We start from the raw sequence: 26,946 nt of genomic DNA, 5'->3' as shown, positions 1-26,946 counted from the left end.
GTATGAGCCCCCAATAAAACGATTTTTAAAATGTGACTGGGCCAGAAGATCGGAATGTAGCATGTGATATGCTAAGTTAGAAGAAAGAACAGGCTATGGTGGAGGTTTTAATGAAAGAGAATGTTGAGTTTATAGAAAGAGAAGGATCTGGTGGTGACTATGATGAGTTTGACGTAAAAAGAAAAATACAGAGGAAAGGCTGCTGGTCCTGCATCGAGTTTAAAGGGAATGGAAGATAGAGAATCTGCGGGCAAAGAAGAGGATGAGGATGGAGATCTTTCTAAATATAAATTAGATGAAGAAGATGCTGATCAGTCAAAATATCTTGATGCCAGAGAAGAAGATAGTAATAAAAAGAAACCCAATAGAAGAAGAGCAGATGCTCAAAGTCTCGATCTTCACATTCATGATATGATCTTCATCACTCTCATGCTCCCCCTCAAGTTCAAGGTCTAGGTCCAGGTCCCAGTCCCGTTCAAGAAGTTCTTCTGTAGTCAAGATCTCGTTCCAGTTCCCGAGAACATTCGAGATGTCGGGGTCAAAATCAAGATCCAGCTCCAGGTCCCACAGGGGCTCTCCTGCCCCAGGAAAAAGATCTTATTCAAGTTCATCATCTTCTCCCAAAAGGAACAAAAAGAGAAATCATTCAAGATCTTCTGGTGATTGCAAAAAAAGACAAGACCACAGTTACCTGAAGGCGCTTGGTGAACACACTGAACAGCCCTGAACACAGATCCAGTCCCTGCGGAACACCACTACGTTACCAGGCACCGCAGGTCATCTTACGGGTTCTCTCATTCTGGTGCCTGTTCAAGTTCAAAAAAGAATGTAGTAAAATCTACATCTTAAAGAAAAGTTCAGTACAGTGCATGAAGCGTATTTTTAAAAAGTTGATGTCTTACTTGATCAAAAGTGCTACATTTGCTAATAGAGGTGCATGTCTTTCATTGCTTTTGAGAACAAGACAACTGTTTTTATTTGCGGATTAAAAATAAATAGCATTTTAAGCCATAATCTCCCAAAATAGAATGCTATATTTAGCATTCATTTTTAAAGCTATTTGCTTTAAAAACCATCCCAGTTATAACTATGTTCTTTTTCCTAATTTTAATTGTTTTATTTCCAAATCTATTCAATCTGTTGCCTTAGAAGTACGAGGCTTGTTGAAATTGAAAGATGCATTTATTTTAACCTGGAAAAAATAACTTCGCCTGTTTATGTGAGTTTATGTCTAAGACAATCTCTGAAACTTAAACTAATTGGTAAAATATTTGACCAGAAACATCTGCATTTTGACTTCCTCTGTACTAAAGGCTCTTCAGAATCATTGTCTTTTACTCATCTCTACTTTTTAAGACCCCCACTTTCAATGTAAAATTACTTTGTTAGTATTAGAAGGAGAAATGTGTTACTCTTCTCTCACAGACATAGTTGGGGCAAAAAAGAAACTTGGTCTAACAGTTGATCTATTGATATGGTTGGTTGATGAGAAAAAAATCGAATTCTAAAATGTTTGTCTTAATATTTTAAGAAATTTTATATACTATTCTCAAGTATCTAGTTGTCACGTGATGGGGTAAACAAGACAAAATCATAGTTGCTGATAAATAGCAAATTGAAGAAATCTGAAGTATATTTCTCTTTGGGTGAAAGGCCTACAGAAATTGTGAATTTAAATGAACATTTGAAATGTTTCACTGCATAAAATGACCTTAAATGCAAGTGTGAGTTCTGTTTGCTTATGATGTAACCAGAAAACCATTATTGTTCCCATTCATTTATAGTTACTTATGGCTTAAAATGCTTTCAGAGTTTATTTCTCAAAATTATAATCTGGTCACAAGCTCTGTTTTATCTTCTTGTTTAAAAATAGAGGTTTCTCTTAACAGTGTCTTCAGCGATGATACAAGGTAAGTATATTAGAGGAGATCAGCAATCTGCTTCTGGACTTTCTGCATTGGATATTGATTTATTTTTTTAATATACTTTAACACTAATGTCTGCTACAATTTAAATGAAAAAACATTTTAGGAGATCTATTAGACCAAACAAAATTATTATTTTTTTCTTTATTTTTAAATGAGTGTTTTCTCAACCCATCTAAAGATGAAAGCTTAAAATACTATTAAAATCGGACTATTTTTAATAACATTATTTTTAATAGCTCTATTTTAATATTTTTAAAATGACCTCATCCCCAGGTTTTTTTATGCCTTGTTATTTTTTGCTCTGTTTACTGTAGGTTGCACAAGAGCTCTCTTGTGATTGTGCCTCAGACTTCTTGAAAGTCCACCTTCTAAATTGCCCAGATCAAATAGCTTCTAGATTCTACATGGTTTATGCTTGTGCTTTCTGTATTTAAAACTTTGGCTGTACTAAGCAAATTCAAAGTTATAAATTTAGCTAAGAGTCGTTTATAGACAATTCCGATGATTATGGTTTCCTTTGGTTTAACTAAACTACTAATTTGTTTCATGAGGAAATGATGCTGTAGACAAATGTAAACAAATCCTGTGAGTCAAAAGCAAACAAAACAAAAACAATTGAATTACAGTCCTTTGCTTTTACAATAGAACTCCTATCAAATACTGTGAGTCCTAGAGTAGAGTCTGTCAAACTCTGTTTTGAAGTGTCAGAATCATGAAGGCTGAGTAGAATTTCCTGTAGAAGAAATTCTTTGTTCATTGGCTCAGTTCTTAATTGTTTCCAGTGAATGAGAAGCTCTATTTAACATAGGGAAAGGTCAGCAGGGCTCCCATAAAATTTCACAGTGGAGAGGGTTAGATAAGGCACACGCCAGAAGTGCAAGTGAAGTGACTGACCACTGGAACACTACACTGGAAAGAATAGAGCATCCCTGTGGTGTGCAGGTCTCCTCTCCACTGGGGTCGCGAAGACTTGTAATCAACTGTGCAGCAGCTGGTTTGGGTTATGGTCCTAAGCACTTCACCAGTGTTAATGCATTCAGTCATCTTAACAGTTCTTTGAGTATTGAATTAAAAGGCTTCAACTATGAGCTTGTTAATAGTATATTACTATCAATTATTTTTCCAGGCTACAAGTCTCAAAGAATTTTTCCTTTTATCATTGCTCTTTTAAAATTAGTTCCCTGGAACGAGAAGCAAGTAATAATAAAGTAGTAGTGAATATGGAAAGCAGGGAAAGGATTAGGCGTTTAAGGTAGATTTTTAAAAATATATATAATTTTGGCATAGTTAAGGGAATTAATTCATAACTCTAGAAAATATATTTCCTTTTAAAAACAAAAAACCTAGGTTGATCTTTCTCTGCTAACACTTGTGCTGAATTTCAGAAGTAGAAATGTGAATTGCTTTGCCCTCAAACCTAAATTAACTTCACAAGAAGAAATGCACATTTGATCCCCTTTCTGGTAGAGAGCAAAAAAAAATTAAAATTGTATCTGCAAAATTTATGCTATCTGTCAACAATTCTCTTTCTCTTTTTTCAATAATTGTATAGATTATTTTTCCAATTATAAGTGAACATTTAAAAATTATGTATCATTAAATATTGTATCATTAGGTACATATTAGATAAATTCCCTGAGAAACAATTTAACTTGTTAAAGAGTTTTGTAGAAACACAGTTTAAAATTCTTAAATGGAAAAGAAGGCAGCTGCTGGGCGCAACTTAAAAAAAGTTTAATTTTGGTAATGTCTGCCATACTACCCCAGTTTTCTATTAAAAAATTTAAAATATTAACATTAACCTTTTACTTTTTACTGAATCCTTTAGGACTTAAGAGTAGTAATACCTTTTTGCGCAGTAAATAAGATCATGGTTTTTCTGGTGGCCGTCTTAGCAACCTATGAGTAATTATATTCAAAAGACCTTCCCCTGAGATTCATGTTAAGGGAAAGATACTGGTTTCCACACATTTGGTAAACCTAAATGTGTTTACCAAAAAAAAAGAAGAAGAAAGGAGAGAATCACTACCATTAAGTCAATTCTGACTCGGCAACCTGGTGGGTTTCCTAGACTGTAACTCCTTACAAGAATAGGAAGTTTCATTTTCTCCCACAGAGCAGCTGGTGGTTTCGAACTCTTAACCACCCTTTCAGACACCGGGGCTTCAAATATATTTGTAGTATTTTTTTTAAAGACCAAAGTAATTTTAAGATATCTTCCCTTTGCCTAGTGAACATCTGCTCATTAGCTATTTTAATGACTTGTGGGGCAGATGTGAGGTCGTTTTGTTTTCCTCCTGCTCATTGTAGCAGATACAGAACTTAAGACTAACAGTATTGACATAAAATTAAAATAGGAGATAAAAGAGATGTGTGCTACCTTAGCAACATAACAGAAATGAAGACCAAAGTTAGTTTTTAGCAGTAATTAGTGGAAGTTGAAAATTAAATAGTAGGTATTTCCTTAATTGGCGCACAGATGCTTGCAAATGGTTTCTCCTTGGCATTTGATTTTAGTTTGCTGTGTATTAAAGCCTGGGTAGCTAAACCTTGACACTCATTTCTTGTAGTTTAGCTTCTAAGGTGTTATCTCAGCCCCATACTTTTTATTGTAAATCCATGTTTGTATTTGCCTTATTTTAAGTGGTTAGTTCTTGCAAAGTAAGTTTTAAGGTAAGTGTTTAACTAGGGGAGTTTATCTCAAAAGGAAACCTTTTCTTGGACGACTTGGTAAAATGTATGACATTTTGAATACCAATACAATGATTCTTTGAACGGAATGAGATGAATTAATGTGCCTCGGGTCTCATTCAGCTCTCCCTTTTCCTGCACTCTGTACTGATGTAAAGGTGTTCCTATGTCAGTCGTGCTCTTGTTGGCATGAGTGTTCCCTTGTACTTTTCTCTTTTCATTCCAGTGATATCTTTTTCTGCTGTAATGATTTTTATGAAAAAGATTTCTTTCCCAGTAACATAATTCTTCAAATATACTTTTATTGGGGAGCACTTAACATCTCTTATCACAATCCATGCATTCCTCCAGCGTGTCAAGCACATTTGCACATATGCCGCCATCATCGTTTTCAAAGCATTCTCTTCCCATTTGAACCCCTGATATCAGCCCCCCATTTCTTCCCCCTCCTTCCCCGCCCTTCCACTCTCCCTTACAAACCCTTGATAAGTTATAGATTATTTTTTCCATATATTACATTGTCGTCCATTGCCCCTCACCCACTTTTCCATTATTTGTCCTCCTGGGAGGGTGGGTTCTAGGTTGAACCTTGTGATTGGTCCCCCCACCCCCTCTAATCCTCCTGGTATCTCTACTCTCCTTGTTGGCCCTGAGTGGTTTATCTATCCTGGACTCCAAGTGTTTGGGGCTCTTATCTATAGCAGTGTGCATGCTCTGGTCTAATCCAATTTATAAGGTAGAATTGAGGTCAGGATAGTGGGGGAAGCAAGCACCAAATAGCTAGAGGAAAGTTGTGTGGTTCATCGGTACTATACTGCACACTGACTAGCCCATCTCTTCCCTATAACCCCTCTGTGAGGGGCTGTGCAATTGTCTACAGATGGGCATTGGGTCTCTACTCTATGCCCCCCCCCATTCACCTTGGGTATGGATGGTTTTATTCTGGGTATTAGATGCCTGATACCTGATCCCATCAACACCTCGTGATCACACAGGCTGGTGTGCTTCTTCCATGTGGGTTTTATTGCTCCTCAACTAGATGGCCATTTATATTTTTGATATAGTGGGGCTCCATCAGCTTTCTTCACCACATTTGCTTATGCACCTATCTTGTCTTTGGCAATCGTTGGGAAGGTATCACAGAATGCTGGATTGTAAGAACAAAGTGTTCGTGTCAGTAACATAATTTTATCTTGATCCTAATAACTTTATCTCTTCTTATCCTTAACTCCCCCAAGCCATTATAAATATATTTTTGTTATTAAGAAATTTAGTGAATGTCTTAGTGTCTTTAAGCTTAAGACTTTTAAAACATCTTAACTTTTTATTTCATTCTTTTTTAATAATCTGTTACTTGATTTATTTGAGGTCAAATCCTACTACTTATTTTATCTGCTTACTGCCAAGTAGTTCATACTTTATATTTTGAGAAGAATGTATTTATTATCACAGATTTTTTCAGGGAATTCTCAGTAACATATTTGAAGGGTGTTTCTCTCCAACTTTTATATATGTATTTCATACATAATTGGGCTTTATTAGCCAGAAAGTAACTTGGGAATAATTTTTTTACCTTGAGAATTTCTAGATTATATGGCTAATATAAATTTAATCTCCAGACCTATTTAAAGGTAGGTCATTAATTGTTAAGGAGAGTATTTGACTCTTTTTGCACAGAGAGGTCCTTATCTCCTGATTCTCACGCCCACTGTCATCGAGTTGTTTCCAAATCAAAATGGCTTTATAGGACAGAGAAGAACTGTCCCCTTTGGATTTTCAAAGTTATAAATCTTTCCAAGAGTAGAAAGTCTCATCTTTCTCCCACAGAAATGCTGGGGGTTTCAAACTGCTGACATAGCATTTGTGAGCCCAGTGTATAACCCACTACACCACCAGAGGTCTGCCTAATACTGAAGGTAAAAATTTTCTGATCTAGTCTTTCACTATGTACTCGTCAGAATAGCTACCAGAGAATGACTTAGTAGTGTAAAGTCAGTGTCTTTCTGGGAACACAAACTGTGTCTCCTATTTCCTTTTTTTTGAAACGAATGTTACCAAAGTCATCACTGCCCCTTATCATATGAGATAAACTCAGCTTACACTTACTGCTCTACTTTTTATATCCTCTTTGTTCTTAGAACTTCATTTTTTAAAATCATTTTATTAGGAGCTCATACAACTCTTATCACAGTACATACATACATACATTGTGTAATGCACATTTGTACATTCATTGCCTTTGTCCTCAAAACATTTGCTCTCCACCTAAGCCCCTGGCACCAGCTCCTCATTTTCCGCTCCCTCCCTGCTGCCCTTCTCCCTCATGAACCCTTGATAATTTATAAATATCTTGTACTGTCCAACTTTTCCCTTCACCCACTTTTCTGTTGTCTGTCCTCCAGGGAGGAGGTTATATGTAGATCCTTGTAATCGGTTTCCCCTTTCCATCCCACTCTCCCTCTACCCAACCAGTATCACCACTCATACCACTGGTCCTGAAGGGATCATCCACCTGTGTTTCCATTTCATATCTGTACCGTGCACATCCTCTGGTCTAGCTAGATTTGTAAGGTAGAATTGGGATCACAATAGTGGATGGGGAGGAAGCATTAGGAACTAGAGGAAAGTTGTATGTTTCGTCATTGCTACATTGCACCCTGACTGGCTCATCTCCTCCCCGAGACCCTATTGTAAGTGGATGTCCAGTGGCCTACAAATGGGCTTTGGGTCTCCACTCTGCACTTCCCCCTTTCATTCATAATGATAGGATTTTTTTGTTCTGATGATGCCTGAAACCTGATTCATGCGACACCTCTTGATGGCACAAACTGATGTGCTTCTTCCATGTGGGCTTTGTTGCTTCTGAGCTAGATGGCCCCTTGTTAATCTTCAAGCCTTTAAGACCCCAGATACTATATCTTTTGATAGCCGGGCACCATCAGCTTTCTTTGCCACATTTGCTTATGCACCCATTTGCTTCAGCGTATCATGGAGGTGAGCACAAAGTGATATGATTTTTTGTTCTTTGATGATGATAACTCATCCCTTTGGCACCTTGTGATCACGCAGGCTGGTGTGCTTCTTCCATGTGGGCTTTGTTGCTTCTGAGGTAGATGGCCGCTTGTTTACCTTCAAGCCTTTAAGACTCCAGACGCTATATCTTTTGATAGCCGGGCACCATCAGCTTTCTTCTACACATTTGCTTATTCACCCACTTTGTCTTCAGGGGTTGTGTCGGGAAGGTGAGTATTATTGAATGCCAATTTAATGGAAGAAAGTATTCTTGCATTGAGAGAGTACTTGAGTGGAGACCCAATGTCCTTCTGCTACTTTAATATATGCACATAAATCTATTTCCCCATTCCATATATAATAAATATATTTGCATATGTATATGCTTTTATTTAAACCTCTATAAATGCCCTTTGCCTCCTAGCTCTTGACTCTATTTCCTTTGACTTTCCTCTTGACCCACTATCTTGCTCGGTCTTCATTTGGGTTTCAGTAATTCCTCTTGGTTACATTACCCTTGATCACATCCTACCAGGCCTCCTAAACCTCACCACTGATTTGGATCACTTGTTGTTCCCTTGTCCCTGGATTTGTTAATACCACTACCTTTCTCCCCACCTCCGCTTCTCCCATGTCCCCCCGGAACTGTTTGTCCCTTTGTTTTCCCCGCCAGATTGTTCATACAGCCTGTCTTATTTAGACAGACCTGTGGAGATAATAACATGCACAAAAACAAGACAAAGCAAAATCAAGCAACAGTATACAACAAAACAACAAAAAAAGACCAAAAAAAAAACAAGAAAGAAAAGCTTGTAGGTAGTTTAAGGACTGTTTGTTGGCCTTTAGGAGTGTTTTCCAGTCCAGTCTGTTGGGGCACCACGCCCTGGCCCCAAAGTCCACTTTCAGCATTCCCTGGGCACCTCGCCACTCCATTCCCTTGTTGTTCTGTTGCACCCCCTTATTGCTTTGCCTTGGTGTGGCTTGATCAGATCGGGCGCAGTTCCCACACTGTGTCTCCAGTGTTGTCCCCTGTAGGGCTATGGGTCAGTGAGGGACATCCAGTCTCATAGTGGGGCTGGCCATGTGGTCCTCTCTGTGGACTGGCTGCTCTGAGCCAGCACATCGTCCTCAAGGCCTTGTGGGTCAGCATGTGCTCCACTCTCTCCTCCTCCCCCTACATCTGTTCTAATGTGCTTATACTTTGCTTAGCATGATTTCCTCTAGTTCTTCCCATGCAACAATGTGCTTCGTACTTCATCACTGCTTTTTAGCAATGCATAGTACTCTATTGTATGTATGTACAATAGCTTTTTAATCCACTCATCAGTTGATGGAAATTTGTAGCTCTTCATTTTTTACAAAGTCATCTATAATTAAAAATTTTTAATATTCCCTGTATTTTGCGATTTTTTTAGTGGTATGATTTTTAGGTTATTTAATATTCATGTTGCCAGGGGAAAAATTCAGAAATAGCTCACTAACATATATTCAAACATGTTTTTAATCCTTAGGTTACGTTTTTGCCATCTTAATGCATCGGTGGGTTTTGTAGTAATAGGATTTTGTTTTTACCAGGACCGTACAAAGCGTAGGCCGATCTTGTTCATTCTATCTTGGTGTTGTTAAGCAGCAAACATTCTGTTGAAACCGTTGTCTCTATTTTATGAAAAATAGAAAGGAAAAAAGAGATTGTTGATCCAGTAACCTTTTTCCTAAGTGCAAGTATCTGCTGGCACTACTAGGATGTCTCTCATTTCAACCCATCTTCGGTGGCTTTTACTGTACTCTTCCTCAGGCTGGCATCTTACTCGGTTTAATTCACTCAGGTTATGTCACAATCCCTAATTCGTAGCTTTTTATTTAAGACTGCCTGTTACTGGAATTAGATTCTTACCTTTTACCTAGAGAAAGAATTACTCTTGTCAGATATAGAGGCAAACTGGGCAGTTTTTTTTCAATGTTCCCAGATGGGAGAACCATGGCTAGTGTGATCAAGAGATTGGCTTCTTTTCTGAGCACGTGTTCAGAAGCTCTCCATGGGGCTTGAGGGATTCCAGAAACTTCAGTCCAAGCGCATCCCCCTAAAAGAACTTGGGTTCAAGGGGTTCTGGGAAATGAAGCCCACAAAATGGTGCCAGTTTTTTAATTTGGAGGCAATATCTGTGAGTAGTAGCCTCTAAGTTTTGCTAAGAGAGAAAAAAGCCTAAATACTGTGCCCTACGAAAGGAACCAATGCAAGTACAAATTATGCAAGGACCAACTGACCACGGCAGAGAGAAGGAAGTGTTCAGTAACTGATAGACATGGAAGAAGAACATAAGTAGCCAGCGTGAAAGGGTTCTCATTAGTTAAATTTGTGACCATTTTAACATCAAAATGACAGCATAAGGAGCTTCAAGAGTCCACCCTTCCACTGAAATGATCCTGAAGAAAGAGAGTCATAATGTTGGGATTCCAAAGTTGGCTCCATTGTGAGGATGGTGCAGGACACAGGGTACAACCCTCTGTTGTACACAGCGTCACTGTCAGTCAGAACTAACTTGATGACAACTAGCAACAGCACCAACAAAGTTGGCGCAATGGCAATGAGCTGGTTTTGATTTGGCTTTGAAATCTAATTAAACAGAACGTCAGTAAAGGGAGAAATGAAAAATTAGCAGTCTTAGGGACCTGTGGGGTAGCACCAAGCTTTCCACTGTATTCATTATGGAAATCTAGAAGAGGAAGCGAAAGGAACAGAAGGAATACTCAATCTAATTGAATTATGGGTTGTTATAATCTCTGTAAAAGCTTCCCAATAAAATGATTAATATGCATTATATATGCAAAACACAAATGGTTGCAAATCTCCCTAATTGGATGGAAGACATAAGACTACACATCTAAGAAGCTTAAAGAACTCTTAAGTAAAATATAGCTATCGACACCAAGATCAATATAATCTTAATAGTCACACAGAACCTTGAAAGCAGAAGAGAAGTGACTTATCACATCCAAGGAATCCTCAGTAAGATTAATAGTAGTTTCCATCAGAAACCATGTAGACCAAAAGGCAGTGGGATGACATACAGAGCTCTAAAAAGAAAGGAGAGGGACCAAGTCAGAAGGAGATGGAGGAGAGGCAGGGAAAGCTCTGGAGCAAGTGAAGGAGAGCTCTCAACCACGACTCTGGCCAGACTTGGCTTTCAAAAACAAGGGAGGAATTAAGGTGGTTCTGCGGGAGCACAAGGTGGAGTTTATAGTTAGTGCACTTATCATATAAGAAGTGCTAAAAGGAAGGGAGTCCTTTAGGCTAAACTAAACAACACTGGATAGTAACTTGAAGCAACATGAGGAAATAATACCAGTAAAGGTAACTACATAAATTCAAAATCCAGGATTACCTCAGTTTTTCATGTAGAATTTTTATATATAACTTAAAAGAAAAACATTAAAATAATTATAACTATAAATAATTAACATTATTAAGTGATTATAATTATTGATATAATCATTGTTAACATAATTAACAATATAAGATAATTATAAAATATACTAATGAGTATAAAACTTATAAGTATGTAATTCATGCCAGTAATAACAAATATTTCATTTATACCAATAACAACATAAAAAGAGTGTTACAGAAACAGTGTTTTTATATACTATGTAAACTAAATTGGTGATGATTTTAACTTAAGTGCTATAAGATGATATCACTCCTATTTCTACCCCCTGCCTCCTGGGCCTATGAATCCTGGGTATTGGAGAAACAGTACCATATACTGGATGCTGGTTTGGAACATACAAAGCTTCTGGAGAACATTGCTCCCTGGAGAGTCCTGCAAGGAGCTGCCACCTGTAGTTTTGTCTTTAGAAAGCCATTCCATCATTCTGTCAAGCCAGTTGCTTCTGAATGATGAGGAACATGGTAAAACCAGTGAATCCCATGATCATGGGCCAACCGCCACAATTTATTTCATGTAAAAATGAGTCTCTTGATCTATAAGGCCATTAACACGTTAGTTTGGCCAGATGTATTGCATGCTGGAAATCAAATTCATATCCAGAATAAGTGTCTGTTCCATTAATCAGAGGTATGTTTTTTAAAAAGGAAACCATAAATAGACTACGTGGCCAATTTTTTTTGAAATTGTGTAGTTGTGATGAAATAGCATTCAAATGTTATGAAATAAAATATAGTTAAAATAATTTCTTACATGAACTTTTTTAAGTTTTGATGTAGCAGAATAATTTTTATTTAATGAACAAAGAAATAGATTTGTGTTAAGTGTTATAAGCAAAGAGCTACCTTACTTGGCATACAAAGAACATACTACACATCAGTAGAAGAAAACCAAACAACTCAATTGAAAAATGGCAAAGGAAACCAACAGGTGATTTGTAGGAAAAGAAATTTACATTTCTGATAAACAAATGTTTTAAATGAATGAGTTTATATAAATATATACTCATATACTTGTGTGTTCAAGAGTGTAGAATAAATATACTCTTGTGTAGTTATCTAAAATGTACGTTGTACTTACCAATCCCTACTTCTCTGCCCTATTGCTGTATAAGAAACCCATGATTGCTGTCTGAAATCAACCAGTGTTTGCTTCTGTTTCTGTGCTCTAGGTATTGCTCAACAAGGCAGTTTTTGGACTGGTCATACCTAGACTCATTCAGCTACCTACAGTCATTTCAATATTGAACTGGGCATGGAACTCTAGAATGGGCTGACCAGGTAGCTCTTTATTCTTGTGGCATCTGAGCTACCTTTTTATGGCACCTCAGCAATCCTGGTACTTCAAAGATCCAAGGAAGCACATTGCAAGAGTCTTAGCTGCAGTATGCAAATACTTAAAAAAAAATAATCACATAGCCAAAGGTAGTACTAGTGTGGAGTAAAATATATAAATATAACACCAAGAAGTGTAAATCATTGGAACCACAAGTATAATCACGCTTCCTGACATATCATTATTTGATACCAGTCTCTGCCATTTGTGTATAAATTCTACAAGGACACAAATTTTGCCCTTCTTACTCATTTTTATATCTGTCAAAAGCAAGGATGTTACGTTGGAACTCAATAAATTTTATTGAGTAAGCATATCCAGTAATAAAAAGGGAACAGTGTCGTTAGTTAAAATAAAATGGTAGGTATTAGGGGTTAATTTCTGTGTGATTTCAAGATTTTTGAGAAGATAAAAACAAGTCATGAGAAGGCAAGGGGATTAAAGGCGACTCTTTTTTTCCCATTTGTTTTACTTATCACCATTAACCTTTCCCACTTTTAGCACTTAACAAAATAAAAAAGTAAGATAGAGTAGGCTTAAAAACTTCATGGAAAAATGGACTTTAAAAGATTATGAATTTTTTCCACAAACTTTTGGTGCCCCTTTGTGTAAGCTTAATCACTGCAATCAGATCAATTCCAGCTCATGTCAACCCGTTAGGGCAGGGTAGAATTGCCTCCTGTGAGTTTCTGAGACTAGCTGTTTGCGGGAGTAGAAAGCCCTGTCTTTCTCCTACAGAGTGGCTAGTAATTTCGAAGGAGCAGACCTTGCAGCTCATAGCCCAACATGTAACCACTGCCTCGTCAAGGCTCCTCCCCTTTGTACAGAGGTAGTCCTTATTTGCAAAACAATGGTTAGTTTTGTTAGAAACTTTTGCTAAATATTTAAATCCAAGAACAGAGCCAAGTAACTTGCAAATGTTTTTTCCGAGCTGCCTAGTCAGTACGGTGGGAGAAAGATAAGGCTGTCTACTCCCATAAAGATGTACAGCCTTGAAAATCCTATAGAGAGTCCCTGTGAGTTGGAATCGACGGAATGGAAATGAGTGCGGTATTGAAAGAAGTCTAATACCGCAGGCTACATTGAAGCCGTGGGTGAAAAACAAGGCTCCAGGGATATTGTCAACACAGATGGCAGTGTTGGAAGCTCTCACTCTTCTATGACAAATTTGCAAGACCGTTCTCTGACCAACTGGTTGGAAGAGATTTGTGCTTGGGCCCATTCAAAAGAAAAGTGATCTAGCAGGATGCAAAAATTATCAAACAATATCATGAAAGCACACACAAGTAAAAATTTGCTGAAAATAACTTTAAAATGGTTGTAGCAGGATCCAGGCAAAGGCTGGCAGAAATTCAAGCCAGATTCAGAGGAGGGCATAGGACAAGGGATATCATGGCTGATGTCAGATGGATGTTTACCAACTAAAAACAATACCAGAAAGACACTTACTTATGTTTCATTGACTGTGCAGTGATTCTTGACTATATGGATCCTAAAATTAGGGGTAATATTAAATGGAATTTCAGAACACTTAATTTTTCTTAATCAGAAATTGTATATAGACCATGTGTCAGTTGTATAAACAGAACAGTGGGAATTGTGTGTAGTTGGAATCAGGAAAGATGGATGTCAGGGTTGCACCCTTACACTGTAGGAGATGACACAAGCCTGCTTGCTGAAAGTGAGAAGAACTTGAGGAGCATAGCGATGAAGGTCAGAGATCACTTCCAATATGGATTGCACCTCCGCATACAGAAAGCAGCTGGGCCAATAAACAGCGTCATGGTATATGGAGAAAAGTGTAAAGTTCTAACGAATTTCATTTTACTTTTATTCACAATCAGTGCCCATGGTAGCAGCAGTCAGGGAGTCAAAACTGCATAATTACATTGAGGAAATGTGCTGCAAAAGACTTTTTTTTAAATCTCTTTCAAGGATTAAAAAACAAAAATGTCACTTGGAAGACTCAGGTATACTAACTAAGGCCTCAAGCCTTGGTATTCTTAGTCACTTCATTTAATTGAAAAGGACAACTGAAGAAGAATTGAGACCTTTGAGCTTATGGTGTTACTAAAGAGTTTAAAAATAAGCCATGGACTGCCAGAGAACAAATAAATCTGTGTTGGAAGAAGCACAGCCACAATGCTCTATAGAAGTAAGGATGTCTCTGAAGAAGCCAGTCCCTGGGGAAGGACAACGTGCTTGGTAAGGTAGAGGATCAGTGAAAAAGAGGAAAACACGCAACCAGATGAATGGACACAGTGACTGAGCAATTTGGTTTGTTAAAGCAAAGTCATTGGGAGTGGAATTTAATGAATAAGAATCTGGACCAGAGGTGTATGACATACACTAACTGTCGACCAGGGGAAAGTAGTTCCAGCTACTTGGAGCTATCCAGAGGAGGGACCTCATCTGATTTGTTCATTGCTAGACACCTGGGAGCCAGAATGCTACGGGGCACATTGATCATTTTCAATAAATTCTTATTGAATTAATGTATAAAAATAGGAATGCATACTAAATACGTAATCTGTGTGTCACACTATTATATGCACTTGTTTTTTTAAAAATTCATAAGCCATCCTAAGATGTAGGCATTATTGCTTTAATTTTTCATACTGAGCAACAAAGACTTAAGTAATTTTCCTCAAGTTACAAATAGCTGATGGAAACCCTACATCTGAGTTATTGGAAAAATCATTGTCTTAATGACAATATCTTTTTTGCCAATAGTTTTATTGGCACATAGTTTACATATGATACAATTCAGTAGTTCAATCATATCAAAGAGAATTGTACAATCATTGCCACTTCAATTTTAGAGCTTTCTGCCACCAATACCCCCCCTCACATTTAAGATGAATTATGCACTCACAATCCATTCTGATGCTCCTGCCGTCCCCCCTTTGTTATTTACTCCCGAAATCTCTTTCCCACCCTATCACCCACCCCTACCTGTCCTCCCCATATTCCTTTGTTTCAGTTATTATCATGCTTCCACTCCTCCTGTACTTAACAGCTGGGAGACCCAACATAAAACAATTTTAAAAATCTGGCTAAGGTGGTAAGGTTAAGGTCATAATGGTACAAAGACAAAAATACAAATAATGCGTAAGAAGGAAAAGGCCCTCATCAACAGTCAAAAAGCCAGGGAAGAAATGTCTGCCATGGAGCCAGTAAGAGACCCTTGCACCAGACCAAATTCAGGTCACGTCTATAGGGTGGTCACCTGGCCATGTGTCGAGTGTGATCCAGCGTAATCAAGATTACAGTAGCCGCTGCCTTACGGTAAAGCTGAGTGTGACGCTTGCCTGTGGTTACAGTGGATCTGCCAGCAGCTCAGGGTGACTAGATACTCTGCAGATGGATTTTGGGTTCCCACAGTCTTCCGTAGCCCTCCATAAATGGGTGTTCATAATTTTAGCTCTGGGACCTTTTTCCTCATCATATTCGTATTCTGTAATTGTCATCTTGGGATCACACAAGCCCGTGTGCTTCTTTTATGTGGACTTAGTTGACTCCTCGCTTAGATGGCTGCTTGAGTACAAGCCCTTAAGACCCAAGACCCTATTCCAATTGATAGCTGGCACCATCTGCTTTCTTCATTACACTTTGCGGTCACGCCTTATTTTCAGTAATCATTTCATGAAGGTGAGTATCAAACAGGACCATAATGTAGAAACTTACTATTCTTCAGTTGGAGCTAAGATTTAGTGTGAGCCTAAAACCCTCTCCTGGATCTATGCTTTTTTCTTTTTAATTTGCTACTATTTTTTTTTAATTTGCTACTTCTTGACATCCTCTCCCTCTTCTCTCCCCACCCCTCTGTATCCCTCTTCCCTCAAAACCCTTGTTATATTTGTATTCCCGATAGGCTCAACATTCCTGGGTTTCATTTACCAAAGAAACAAATAACACAGCTTCAAGGTGAGCCCAGTGATGACATACCTCTGAGATACACCCCGAGATCAACAAGCATAAACAGAATGTAACAGAATGGCTGTCCCAGGATTGCCAGAATAATACGTATTCTAATATAGCATACACAGCATGGATGTAGCAAGACCTTGTTTGTCCGCTAACCACCAGTACATTGCCCTTGGAACAGCTGTCTTCTGCTTCCTCGGACACCATGTGTTTTCTGGCTCAAGTCCTCAGGTTACAAGTGTATCTGACACAGAGTGCATTTCCCACGTGGAGCCTCCCCGATGTAGCCTCTGGAGCATGACGTGCTCCCTGAAGATCCAGGATTCGGTGCACAAACATTCCACAGCACCCGGTCTGGATTCTTGGGATACCCCCAGAGGCCCTAGATTAATTCTGCCCTCCTGCTGCATGCCCCTGAAGAATCTCCCCACCTAATGATCCTAAGAGCCTCCTCAGTCTCTCCTCCTCCTCCACCTGGTGGTCAGTCCTCTCTCCCCTCCCCTACCCTCAACAGACATGTACCTATGTTTGCCCAAGCTTGACCATACCCTTTCCCTTCTGTGCTGCCCCTCCCCTCAGTAAGCCTCATCCATCTGACAGGGCCCTTGCCTCCCTCTCTGGGGTACCTCACCCCAGATCCAAATGGTTACGTCTTAGCAAACCGCATTTCCCCCTTCCCCTCAACCATTTGATTGTAGCTGCCATGACGTGCCATCCGGGCAAGTGACCTACACTTTACTTACCTTTACCAGGTTGTCTGGTTCCCAGCCAGAGACTGGATGGATGGCCTGCAAGCTTGAGCTTGAGCTTGAGCTTGTGCTTGTGCTCGTCCTGCTTGCTGCTTGTTCCTACCGCAGTGGACTCGTACAGTATCTGCCCTTTAGTGCTTGACTAACTTCACTCAGCATCATGTCTTCCAGGTCCTTCCACGAGTTGAGGTGGTTTATGGTTTCATCACTGTTATTTATGGATTGTAGTATTCCATTGTGTCTGTGTATCAGAGTTTTTTATCTACTCTCTATAGATGGGAATTTGGGTTATTCCCAGCTTCTTGCTATTTTGAACTGAACTGTGATGAACATGGGGGGGGGGGCAAGTGTTAATGACTATATATCTCTAGGCCCCACTAAACTGCTTCAGAATAGTGTCATTTTGCATCTATATATTCTTGCATATTCATTCAAAAGTCATTCTTACTGTTTTTTGATTGCTCCAAGGATACTCCATGAGAAAAGGGTAGCTAGCAGTAAAAGGGAAACGTCAAAGATCATATGCCTGGTTAAACTAGAATGACTTTTTTTCCCCCACTCCAAATTATATTTTTGGTGAGTTTACACAGTGAATTAGGTTTTCCCTTAACGATTTCTGTGCATCCTATCCATTGATAATGATTACATTTTTCACAATTTGTCAACATTCCCTTATTCCCTTTTGGTTATTCTGTTTATATTAATGTAGGTTCCTTGTTCCCTCTAACCTTGGCTTCTTTGGTGTAGGACAGTGTTTCCCAGATTATCTGCTTAGGGGCACTGGAATGATTTTGGGAAGTTTCAAAAGTAGATACCTATACTTTATCCTGGATTATTGGTTGTACTACAAAAGTTTTTCATTGCCAGGGGGCACTGAGAGATTTTTTTTTTCCTTCTGAAAAGGGACAGTAGACCTAATAAATTTGGGAACCTATAGTCTAGGGCAGGCATCCTCAAACTACGGCCTGTGGGCCACAGGCGGCCCGCTGAGGACATTTATCCAGTCCGCCGGGTGTTTTAGCCCCATTTGTTGTTTTTTTTTAATTCAAAATGAGATAGGTGCAGTGTGCATAGGAATTTGTTCATAGTTTTTTTTGTTTGTTTTTTAAACTATAGCAGTGAACTGGCCCCCTGTTTACAAAGTTTATTAGCCACTCTATAGTTTGGGTGATAGAGTTGACTTTAACAGACGGGATTAAAGGGATAGAAAAGTACCAAATTGAAAGTAACTTGAAAAGCCACAAAAAGGGTTATGTTAATTGCTCATTAACTACTCTTCAAAGGTGAAGTGATCCCTCATAAGCTGGCCCCTGTATACTTCTGCATCAATATTTCTCACCTTTCCCAGTGTTCCATCCATGCAGAACTACAAAACCTTTAGTTCATTGGACCACAACAGTTCTTGACGTTTCCATTCCTTGAGCTTTACACTAACTGCTGTGTGCACCTAAGATATTTTTCACTCTGATTCCTTAAATAGTTCCTATTCAGTCTTCAGGATTTAGCTCAAATTTTACTTCCTCCAAAAGTGTTTTAGAAGTGGGTGGCCATCTAAGTTGTAAATAGTAGTCCCTCCATATCCAGAGGAAGGAAGAATGCTGAAAATGGAAAGGCATATGGAAACAGTCCAATGGACCAGTCAAACATCAGTTCCACAACCCTAAAACAGGGTGAACTAGAGGGTGCATGACTACCATTACCCATTGTCACATTACAAGGTCCTAGTTAGAGTAAGGGTGAAATGTGACACAGAACTCAAAATCATTTTTTTTTAAAAAACCAGACTTATTGTTCAAGTAGAAATTGCTGAAACTACTAAGACAGTGGCCCATAGTTTGGCTCTGTATTTGTTGCCTACAACCTTACCTAAAAAAATTCATCACTATATTTTATTCTGTTTTTAGCTTATGTATGACTCTAGACAAGTGAACTATTTAAAGAAGCCCACATGATATATATGCAATCTCCCTTTTTCTCTCCAGTGTCATGAAGTTTAATAACTCATTTTTTATTTTTCTATCAATATTTTGATACACTAATATGCTCTATTACTGTTTTGATTAATTATTCTCTTCATTTTAAGGTTATACTGGTACAAGTTAATCCAGGGGAAGCATTTACAATAAGAAGAGAAGATGGACAATTTCAGTGCATTACAGGTAAGAATGGTAATTTAGTAACATTTCTGTCTTGCTACTATAACACTAAAGCATAAACAGTGACACTTTTTGGAGCTCCCTCATATTTGACTACATTTTGTTTATTCATTTATTGGCTATTGGACTGAACTATTACAATAGGCAATAGCATCTTAATTAGTCTTTTTGGCCTGGTTTCCTGAATAAATCAATGTTATAGTATTTTTATTGTTCATAATTCTATATATTATGACACATGGTATAGAGCATTTATACTGTACTATGATATTATTCATGTTACTCCCTGCTCCAAAATCATTAAGTCCAGTTCATATTATTTAGTCTTTCAAAAAGATCGTTTTATTTTTCTAGTCTTATTCCACTTCTACAGTAGTGCTCCCCTCAGTAAACTTCATTTAGCCATCACAAAAAAATGAGGCCCAAGCAAAACTGCTTTTACAAAATATCCCATGTGACCAAAGAGAAGCTTCCCAGACAAGAGCACTGGCTGCACTGACCAGAACAAGTTGCTTGATGCTCACCTAGTGGGAAAAACGTGTACTATGAAAGTTCCACTCTTCCCAGTGCAATTCTGCTTGTGTTTCTGGGTTTTTTGGGGAGGGGGGAAGAGGGGAGGGGGCAGCTCCTCATCTGTATCTCTCCCTCCTGGAGAAGTATCTGTCTACTCTGGTCCTTTGCCCATATTGTAATAATGATTTTTTATTTTTGTTGCTGTTGTTGAGTGCCTCAGAGTCTGTTCTAATTCATGGTAACCTGATGTGCATAGAGTAAAAAAGGCTGTAGACCTTCTGAGGTGCCTCTATTATTGTGGTGGTTGTTAGGTACTCCCTGACTCTTAGGGATAATAGAAGGAAACACCACCGGGTCTTCCACCATCCTTACACCTGGTCTCATGTTTGAATTCACTTTGTCAATCCATTTCCTTGAGGGACTTCCTTTTCTTCACTGCCCACCTAGTTTACCAAGCATAGTGACATTTCTCAGGGCTGGTCTTTCCTGACAACCTGTGCAAAGTACTTCAGATGAAGTCTTGCTATCCTTTCTTCTAAGGAACATTCTGGGTGTACTTCTTCAAAGACCGATTTGTTTGTTCTTTTGGCAGTTTGTAGTACATTCAGTATTCTTGGCTGGAATCCTACCACCACCATTTCTATTCATAATTGAGTGCCTAGCTGTTTGTGCCACACAGCGACTGTGGAGTTGTTGCTCTTTTTATGTTCTGGATCCTAGACATTTATTAGAGATCTGACATATACATATTTACACCTAATATGCAGCTATATTTTCACTCTCTTATGTTATTTGATATGTATATAAGTTTTAAAATTCTGATGAAATAATGTACAAGGGGCTTCAAATAATTAATGAAAAAATGGAATAAGAAGACAATGGAACTTTTCCACAAACTCTTTTTTCAAGTTTTATTGGCATATAATTCACATATAATACAATTCAATAGTTCATTCACATCAAGAAGAGTTGTACAATCATCACTCATGTGTATAAGAAAATCATTATATACAAGAGCAATTGAATATTGAGAAAACATCCCAGTCCAGTCCAGATCAAGTCCATCAGTCTAATATTAGCCCATAGGCTCAATACCAGTCTCTAAAGTCCTCTTCAGAGTCACGAAGCATATCCAATGATGCTGAATGCAGGAAGATCACAGGTCAGTGGGTTGGAAGTCTTGTAGATCTAGTGGCGTTGTGAGCATCTCAGCACTGCTGGGGTCTCCACGTGGCTCCTCCAGCTCAGGGCACTAGCATAGTTCCATGTGTCTTGTTAGATGCAATTGTCTCACAGGGAAAGTCTGTGTCTTATCTCCACTAAGCTATTTATCTCCCTATCGCCTCGAAATGAGGTCATAAAACTGTGACCTGATTGACAGGCTCTACTCCACCCCTTCACTTTTAATCCTCTCAAATTGATGGCAGATTATATAACTACCACAACATGTTTCTTAACATAATCTACTTACAAATATGTGCCATGTGAACTTGAAAAGATGTGTATTTAAAAAAAGAATGTGGTTTTTGTTTGTTTGCTGTTGCGTGGAAGACTCTGAATTATGCCCATCAGGTTGAGTTGTGTAATTGTAGAGTTGAATTCTGTACCTTCCTTGTTGAACTTCTTTTCTGCTGATCTGTCCCTCTCAGAGAGCCGTGTACTGAAGCCTCCTACTGTGATTGGTGATCTGGTGATTTCTTTTTTCATCTTTTGAAGGATTTGCTTGACATATTAATGGGTCTTCCATTGGGTGCACATATGTTTATTATGCTCACTGGCTCTTGGTCACCTGCTCCTTTAAGCATTTCCCTTAAGCATACTTAGTTAGCTCTTTTATGCCCTGCACTTCAACATAGATATTGTCAGAGATTAGAATTGCAACTCCAGCTTTTTTTAGATTGCCATTGGCTTGACATACCTTCCACCAACCCGTGATCCTTAACCTCTGACCAAAGTGAACTGGGGACTAATTTTTATAGTGATAGATTTGGGGGTGTGATTGTTTTGTTGTTGTTTTTTTTTTTCCATTTTAACCTATTCTCTAAATTGTCCCTAATCTAGGAAAAACCCTTACCTCTCCGTCATTTTTGGTGGATAATTAGGCAGGGTAGAAGATTCTTAGGTCACCATTATGCTTCTACAACTTTTGGAAGATGCTGTTCCATTCGTTCCTCTTATTCATGATTTCTGCTGAAAAGTCTGAGCATATTCTTATCTGGTTACCCTTCTAGGTGACTATTTTTTTTTCTGTAGCTGTTCTTAAGATTTTCTCCTTTTCCTCAAAGTTGGATAATTGGGGGTTCAATCTCCTTAGTGTTCTCGCTACTTCCTGGATAATTGTCTGGTTCTCTTCCATTAATTTGGGGATGTTTTATTTTCAAGAATCCCCTCAATGTCTTGGCTATTGATTTTTTTGTTGTGTCTTGCTCTTGTAAGCCGATTATTCGAATATTATTTCTCTTCATAGCATCACTCATTGTTATCTGATTTTCTTCAGCTTGACTCTCTTATTTTATTGTCTGTCATATTTGCTTGGCTATCTTCAAGGTTATTGATACTTTTCTCCACCTCGTCCAGCCTGGTGGTAAGGTTTTTTTTTACCATTTGCTTTGCTTCTGTTTTGCTTTCCTTCAACTCTTGTATTTCTCTTTGGTAAGTGGACTTTGCTCTATTTTTACATCCTTCTCCTGTATTGATTCCTTCATATCCTGTACGATTCTAAGCAGTATACTGAAGATTTCTTTTTGTAACAGTTCAGTCTGCTTCTTCTATATATGATGCTAGGTTCGGGTCCTCCTCAGACATTGTGTTTGGTTTCTCTTGCTTTCTTGTAGTGGCTTCAGATGTAGGTTGTTGTCTGCATGGTGTTTTGGTGGAGTTCCGCACCATTTTCCTGAGAGTCTAAGAGCCCCAGGAATTTCTTTCTTGGGGGCTAATAGAAATGATTCTAAGGACTGCCTGGAGCTAGCTGCACTGTAGGTTCTAGCTGCATCTCTATCTAACTTGGGTTGATCTCTCCCTAGACAACCAGAGCTGTCTATTTGAAGGGCGACATGGGTGGCTCTCTCAGGCAGTGGAGGGAGGGTGAACACAGGCAGCAAGGGTGGTGTTGTGCAGGCCAATTGTTTGCAGGGTGGGCCAGCATTCACAGGCCGTAGCAGGGGAGGGAACTACTCACGGGTCGTGTGCACAGACCAGTTGCAGATTCCAATCCCTCGCAACAGGACCAGGTCTGTTTCGATCAGTGAAGGTGGCACTTATTGACCCTGTAAGTTGTGAAAGTGAGAGTGCAGACACTTAATTATTTGTGTTTGTAACAGAAGGCCCCTTTACATTAGGTTGCTGCACACCTCCGAATTCTCCTCCCCTTATGTACAGTCCCAAAGTCTACATAGATTGCTGCTGTGGGTGCCCCTGTGAGGCGGGGCTTCTGTAAAAGGGGTTTAGGTTAGGGTCAGTGGAACCCTGTGTTCACTGGCTACCTTGCCAGGTGTGTGGGAAGGCCTCTGAGTAACCCAGCTCCTGTGGTGGAGAAAGGAGCCCTGTGTTTTCTTTCTGAGAAGGTAATGTGAATAGGGGTAACAACTATATGGAGCTAGCTTTGCAGGGAGTTCAAGTTCCATCTCTTTCTCCCTAGAGGCCGGCTCTCTCCCTAGAAAGCTACACTTTTCCTTGGTGAGTTTAAAGGAGGTTGTGTGTTGCTGACATGAAGGGAAGAGCTTCCAGAGGTGGTTGTGGTTGTGGTAAAGGAAGAGGGTAGTGAATCTTCCAGAGCTCCTTGTCATTCCCGCATATTATAAAGGGGTGGTTTTTGGTGGTAGGATGATTTGCTGCCTTGTGGTCTTGTAGGGTGTCAGGCTTGGGGGGGGGGTTGTTTTTAGTACCTGATAAGGCTGCAAGGCCTATATTCTTGCACTTGGGTTAGTTATCCTATAAAAACATACCTCTGGTAGAACAACAGGTCAGAGGGGATGCAGATGGTGGAGGTGGGTGATGGGGTCTATTCCTGTCACTTACCTAAGTAGCCTAGTGGGGTGGAATATAGCAATGGCTACTCAGCAAGCTGGTTTCTTACTTGGAAGCCTGGGTCTGCAGACTTACTTTTGTGTGATCTTTTAACAATGTTTCCAAAGCCTCTTTGTCAAGCTGAAAATTGTTCAAACCTGTATTTGGCCATAGTCCAGGACTTTAGCTATGGGTAGTTATGAGTATTTTGTTATGTTAATGCCTTGTTAATGAACCTTGCTTGGGATGGTTTTCTTTCAAAGTTACAAAAGGAACACAGCCCTGGAATCGACGTATTTCTGTTCTGTTTTGTTTTGCGGGGGTGTGTAAGGTGTTCTAGTATTGGTGCTGCACCTCACTGTCCCCAGGAGAGGGAGATTAGATTAGTCAAGTGGGTTTGAGGCACACAGGATCTGAGTTTTCTTGGCTGACCTCCTGGGTCCTTCCTGGTTATACCTGCATCTCTTGGTAGGCTGTGGCTTTCTTCCTCTGCTGTGGGTAAACAGCTTCAGGGCTCTCCGATTGCAGCAAAGGTATGTCTAATTATCTATCGATATCCATCTGTCAGTCCGCACACACAACTGGGGAGAATGTGACAAGGGGGTGTACCCTGAAGTTGCTCTGTTTCTGGGTAGGGAGGGAAGGTACAAAGTCTGGGAATGACTTCCCGATACAACCGCTGAAGACAAAGCAGGTGAATAAGCAAATGCGGTGAAGAAAGCTGATGGTGCCCGGCTATCAAAATATATAGCATCTGGGGGTCTTAAAGGCTTGAAAGTAAACAAGCAGCCATCTAGCTCAGAAGCAATAAAGCCCACATGGAAGAAGCACACCAGCCTGCGTGATCACGAGGTGCCAAAGGGATAAGTTATCAGGCATCAAAGAACCAAAAAAATCATATCATTTCGTGCTCACCTCCATGATACATCGCTGAAGACAAAATGGGTGCATAAGCAAATGTGGCGAAGAAGCCTGATGGTGCCCGGCTATCAAAAGATACAGGGTCTGGGGTCCTAAAGGCTTGAAGGTAAACAAGCAGCCATTTGGTCAGAAGCAACAAAGCCCACATGGAAGAAGCACACCAGCCTGTGTGATCATAAGGTGTCAGAGGGATCAGGTTTCAGGCATCATCAGAACAAAAAAAAAATCTTATAGTGAATGGGGGGTGTGTGCAGAGTGGAGACCCAAAGCCCATGTGTAGGCCGCTGGACATGCCCTTATAGAAGGGTCTTGGGGAGGAGATGAGCCAGTCAGTGTGCGATATAGCAACAATGAAAAGTATAACTTTCCTCTAGTTCCTAAATGCTTCTCCCCTTCCCCTACCACCACTCATCCCAATTCTACCTTGAAAGTCTGGCTAAACCCAAGGAAAGGATGTACACTGGTCCAAATAGGAACTGGAAACACGGAATCCAGGGCGAATGATCCCTTCAGGACCAGTGGTGTGAGTGGCGATACTGGGAGGGTAGAGGGAAAGCAGGTTGGACAGGGGGAACCGATTACAAGGATCTACATGTGACCTCTTCCCTGGGGGACGGACAACAGAAAAGTGGATGAAGGGAGATGTCGGACAGGGCAAATATAACAAAATAATAATTTATAAATTATCAAGGGTTCATGAGGGAGGGGGGCGCAGGGAGGAAGGGGGAAAATGAGCTGATTCCAGGTGTTTAAGTGGAGAGCACATGTTTGGAGAATGATGAAGGCAAGGAATGTACAAATAAATGTGCTGTACACAATTGATGTATGTATGGATTTTGGTGAGTTGTATGAGCCCCTAATAAAATGATTTTTAAAAAAGTCTGTGAATGGGTAAACTGAGGGAGAAGAAAGGGAACTGCAGCGTGAGCTTGCGGCTAGTTTTCAAAGGCTCTCTGCAGGCCTGCAATGATGACCACCCTTTGACAGCAGTGTGGGCATACTGCTGCATGTCAGTGGGTCTCCAAACTCGGATGCAGGAGGGGGAGCAGACGCCATCCCACAGGGAGGAAGGGAACCTGCGGGCAGGCTTGGCGAGTTGGAGCGCTGCCGCAGCCTCTCGGGTCACTCAGGTGGGGAAAATCACGAGGGGGAGTCTAAGCCACAGACCCTGCTTAGTTCACCAGGGTTCTGTTTCACGCACCCGTCATCCCAGTATTGGCCGCCTTATCTCTTAATCTTCTGATTTAACAACGGGAGCACCGGGCAGGTGATTCTACCTGATGCCACCTTGACTCCTCTGCAGTGCTGAATTTTAACCTAACTGCGCCTGCAGTTACCCACATTCCACGCCTTCTGCATGGAGCAAAGCTATTCACTTCCTAGATTCACTAACGGCTGAATCTGTGTGTCTTTCCCCTTCACTTTCTTTCTTTGTTTTTGTTTTGGTTACTGAAATAGCTTTGAAATGAGTCAAAATAAAGAGAGATCAAATAATGAGATACTACATTTTAAAACCTAATTATGTCTGCCATAATCAACTTTACAATGTTGTCTGTCTGCTTAACAGGACTAGTCACATCCCTCAGCTATGATCAGAGGGGATTCACCAGAGGCTTAATCTGTGTGTGGGCCCTGAAAATGAATTCTCGATCTCCATTGTTATCCAAAGCCTTCTGCAAACCGCAGGTGTTCACAATTTAAGCTCTGAATGCTTATCCAGTCGCTCCAGCTAAGTTCTAAGCCCTTTGTACCAAACGGCTGATACCATTTGGTTTTGAGCTATCTAGTAGTGGATATAATTAATGAATAGTTGTTGCTTCAATTTAAAAAGAGACCATTAGAGGTAGGGTTACCCTATACTTTATCATCTAAACTCGGATACTTTAAAATGTGAAAGGGAACTCTAAACACTACTCTAAGACCATGATCTAATCCAGTACTATTGTAGGCAAACCAGAATTTATAGTACCATCCTTGATTTTCTTTGGGCTGAATAATCTACTTATACCAAGAAGAAATAAACCTACCTCTTTCCAGAGAAATAATTAGACAGTAGTTAAAACTAAAACTGTTAGCCTGCCATCTAAATTTTACTAGGCTTAAATGTAGAAGTTTCTCCAAAGTATTTGTGTTGCAGTTAGGTAACTTTATCAATAGAGTTTTCAAGGCTGACGCCTTTCAGAAGCTGATCACCAGATGTTGTGCTCCTGGCTGGGGGTGGAATCAAACCACAGCCTGATGACACCTCCCACCCTGTGTGAGT

The 26,946-nt window shown here is 39.7% G+C and overlaps 1 protein-coding gene across 3 annotated transcripts in view; it reads left to right on the top strand.

Moving 5' to 3' along the window:
* FNDC3A (fibronectin type III domain containing 3A) overlaps positions 1-26,946 on the top strand; it is a 201,116-nt gene that overhangs the window by 71,342 nt on the left and 102,828 nt on the right. For all 3 annotated transcript variants that reach the window (XM_075533280.1, XM_075533279.1, XM_075533281.1), the window contains one exon: positions 19,172-19,247. In XM_075533280.1, coding sequence (XP_075389395.1) covers positions 19,172-19,247 — 76 coding nt within the window. The remainder of the gene's footprint in view (positions 1-19,171; positions 19,248-26,946) is intronic.

Source organism: Tenrec ecaudatus, chromosome 15 (assembly GCF_050624435.1).
Source record: "Tenrec ecaudatus isolate mTenEca1 chromosome 15, mTenEca1.hap1, whole genome shotgun sequence".
Taxonomy (NCBI): Eukaryota; Metazoa; Chordata; class Mammalia; order Afrosoricida; family Tenrecidae; genus Tenrec; species Tenrec ecaudatus.
Note: the sequence above shows the minus strand (reverse complement) of the source record. Positions and strands in the feature narration are given on the sequence as shown.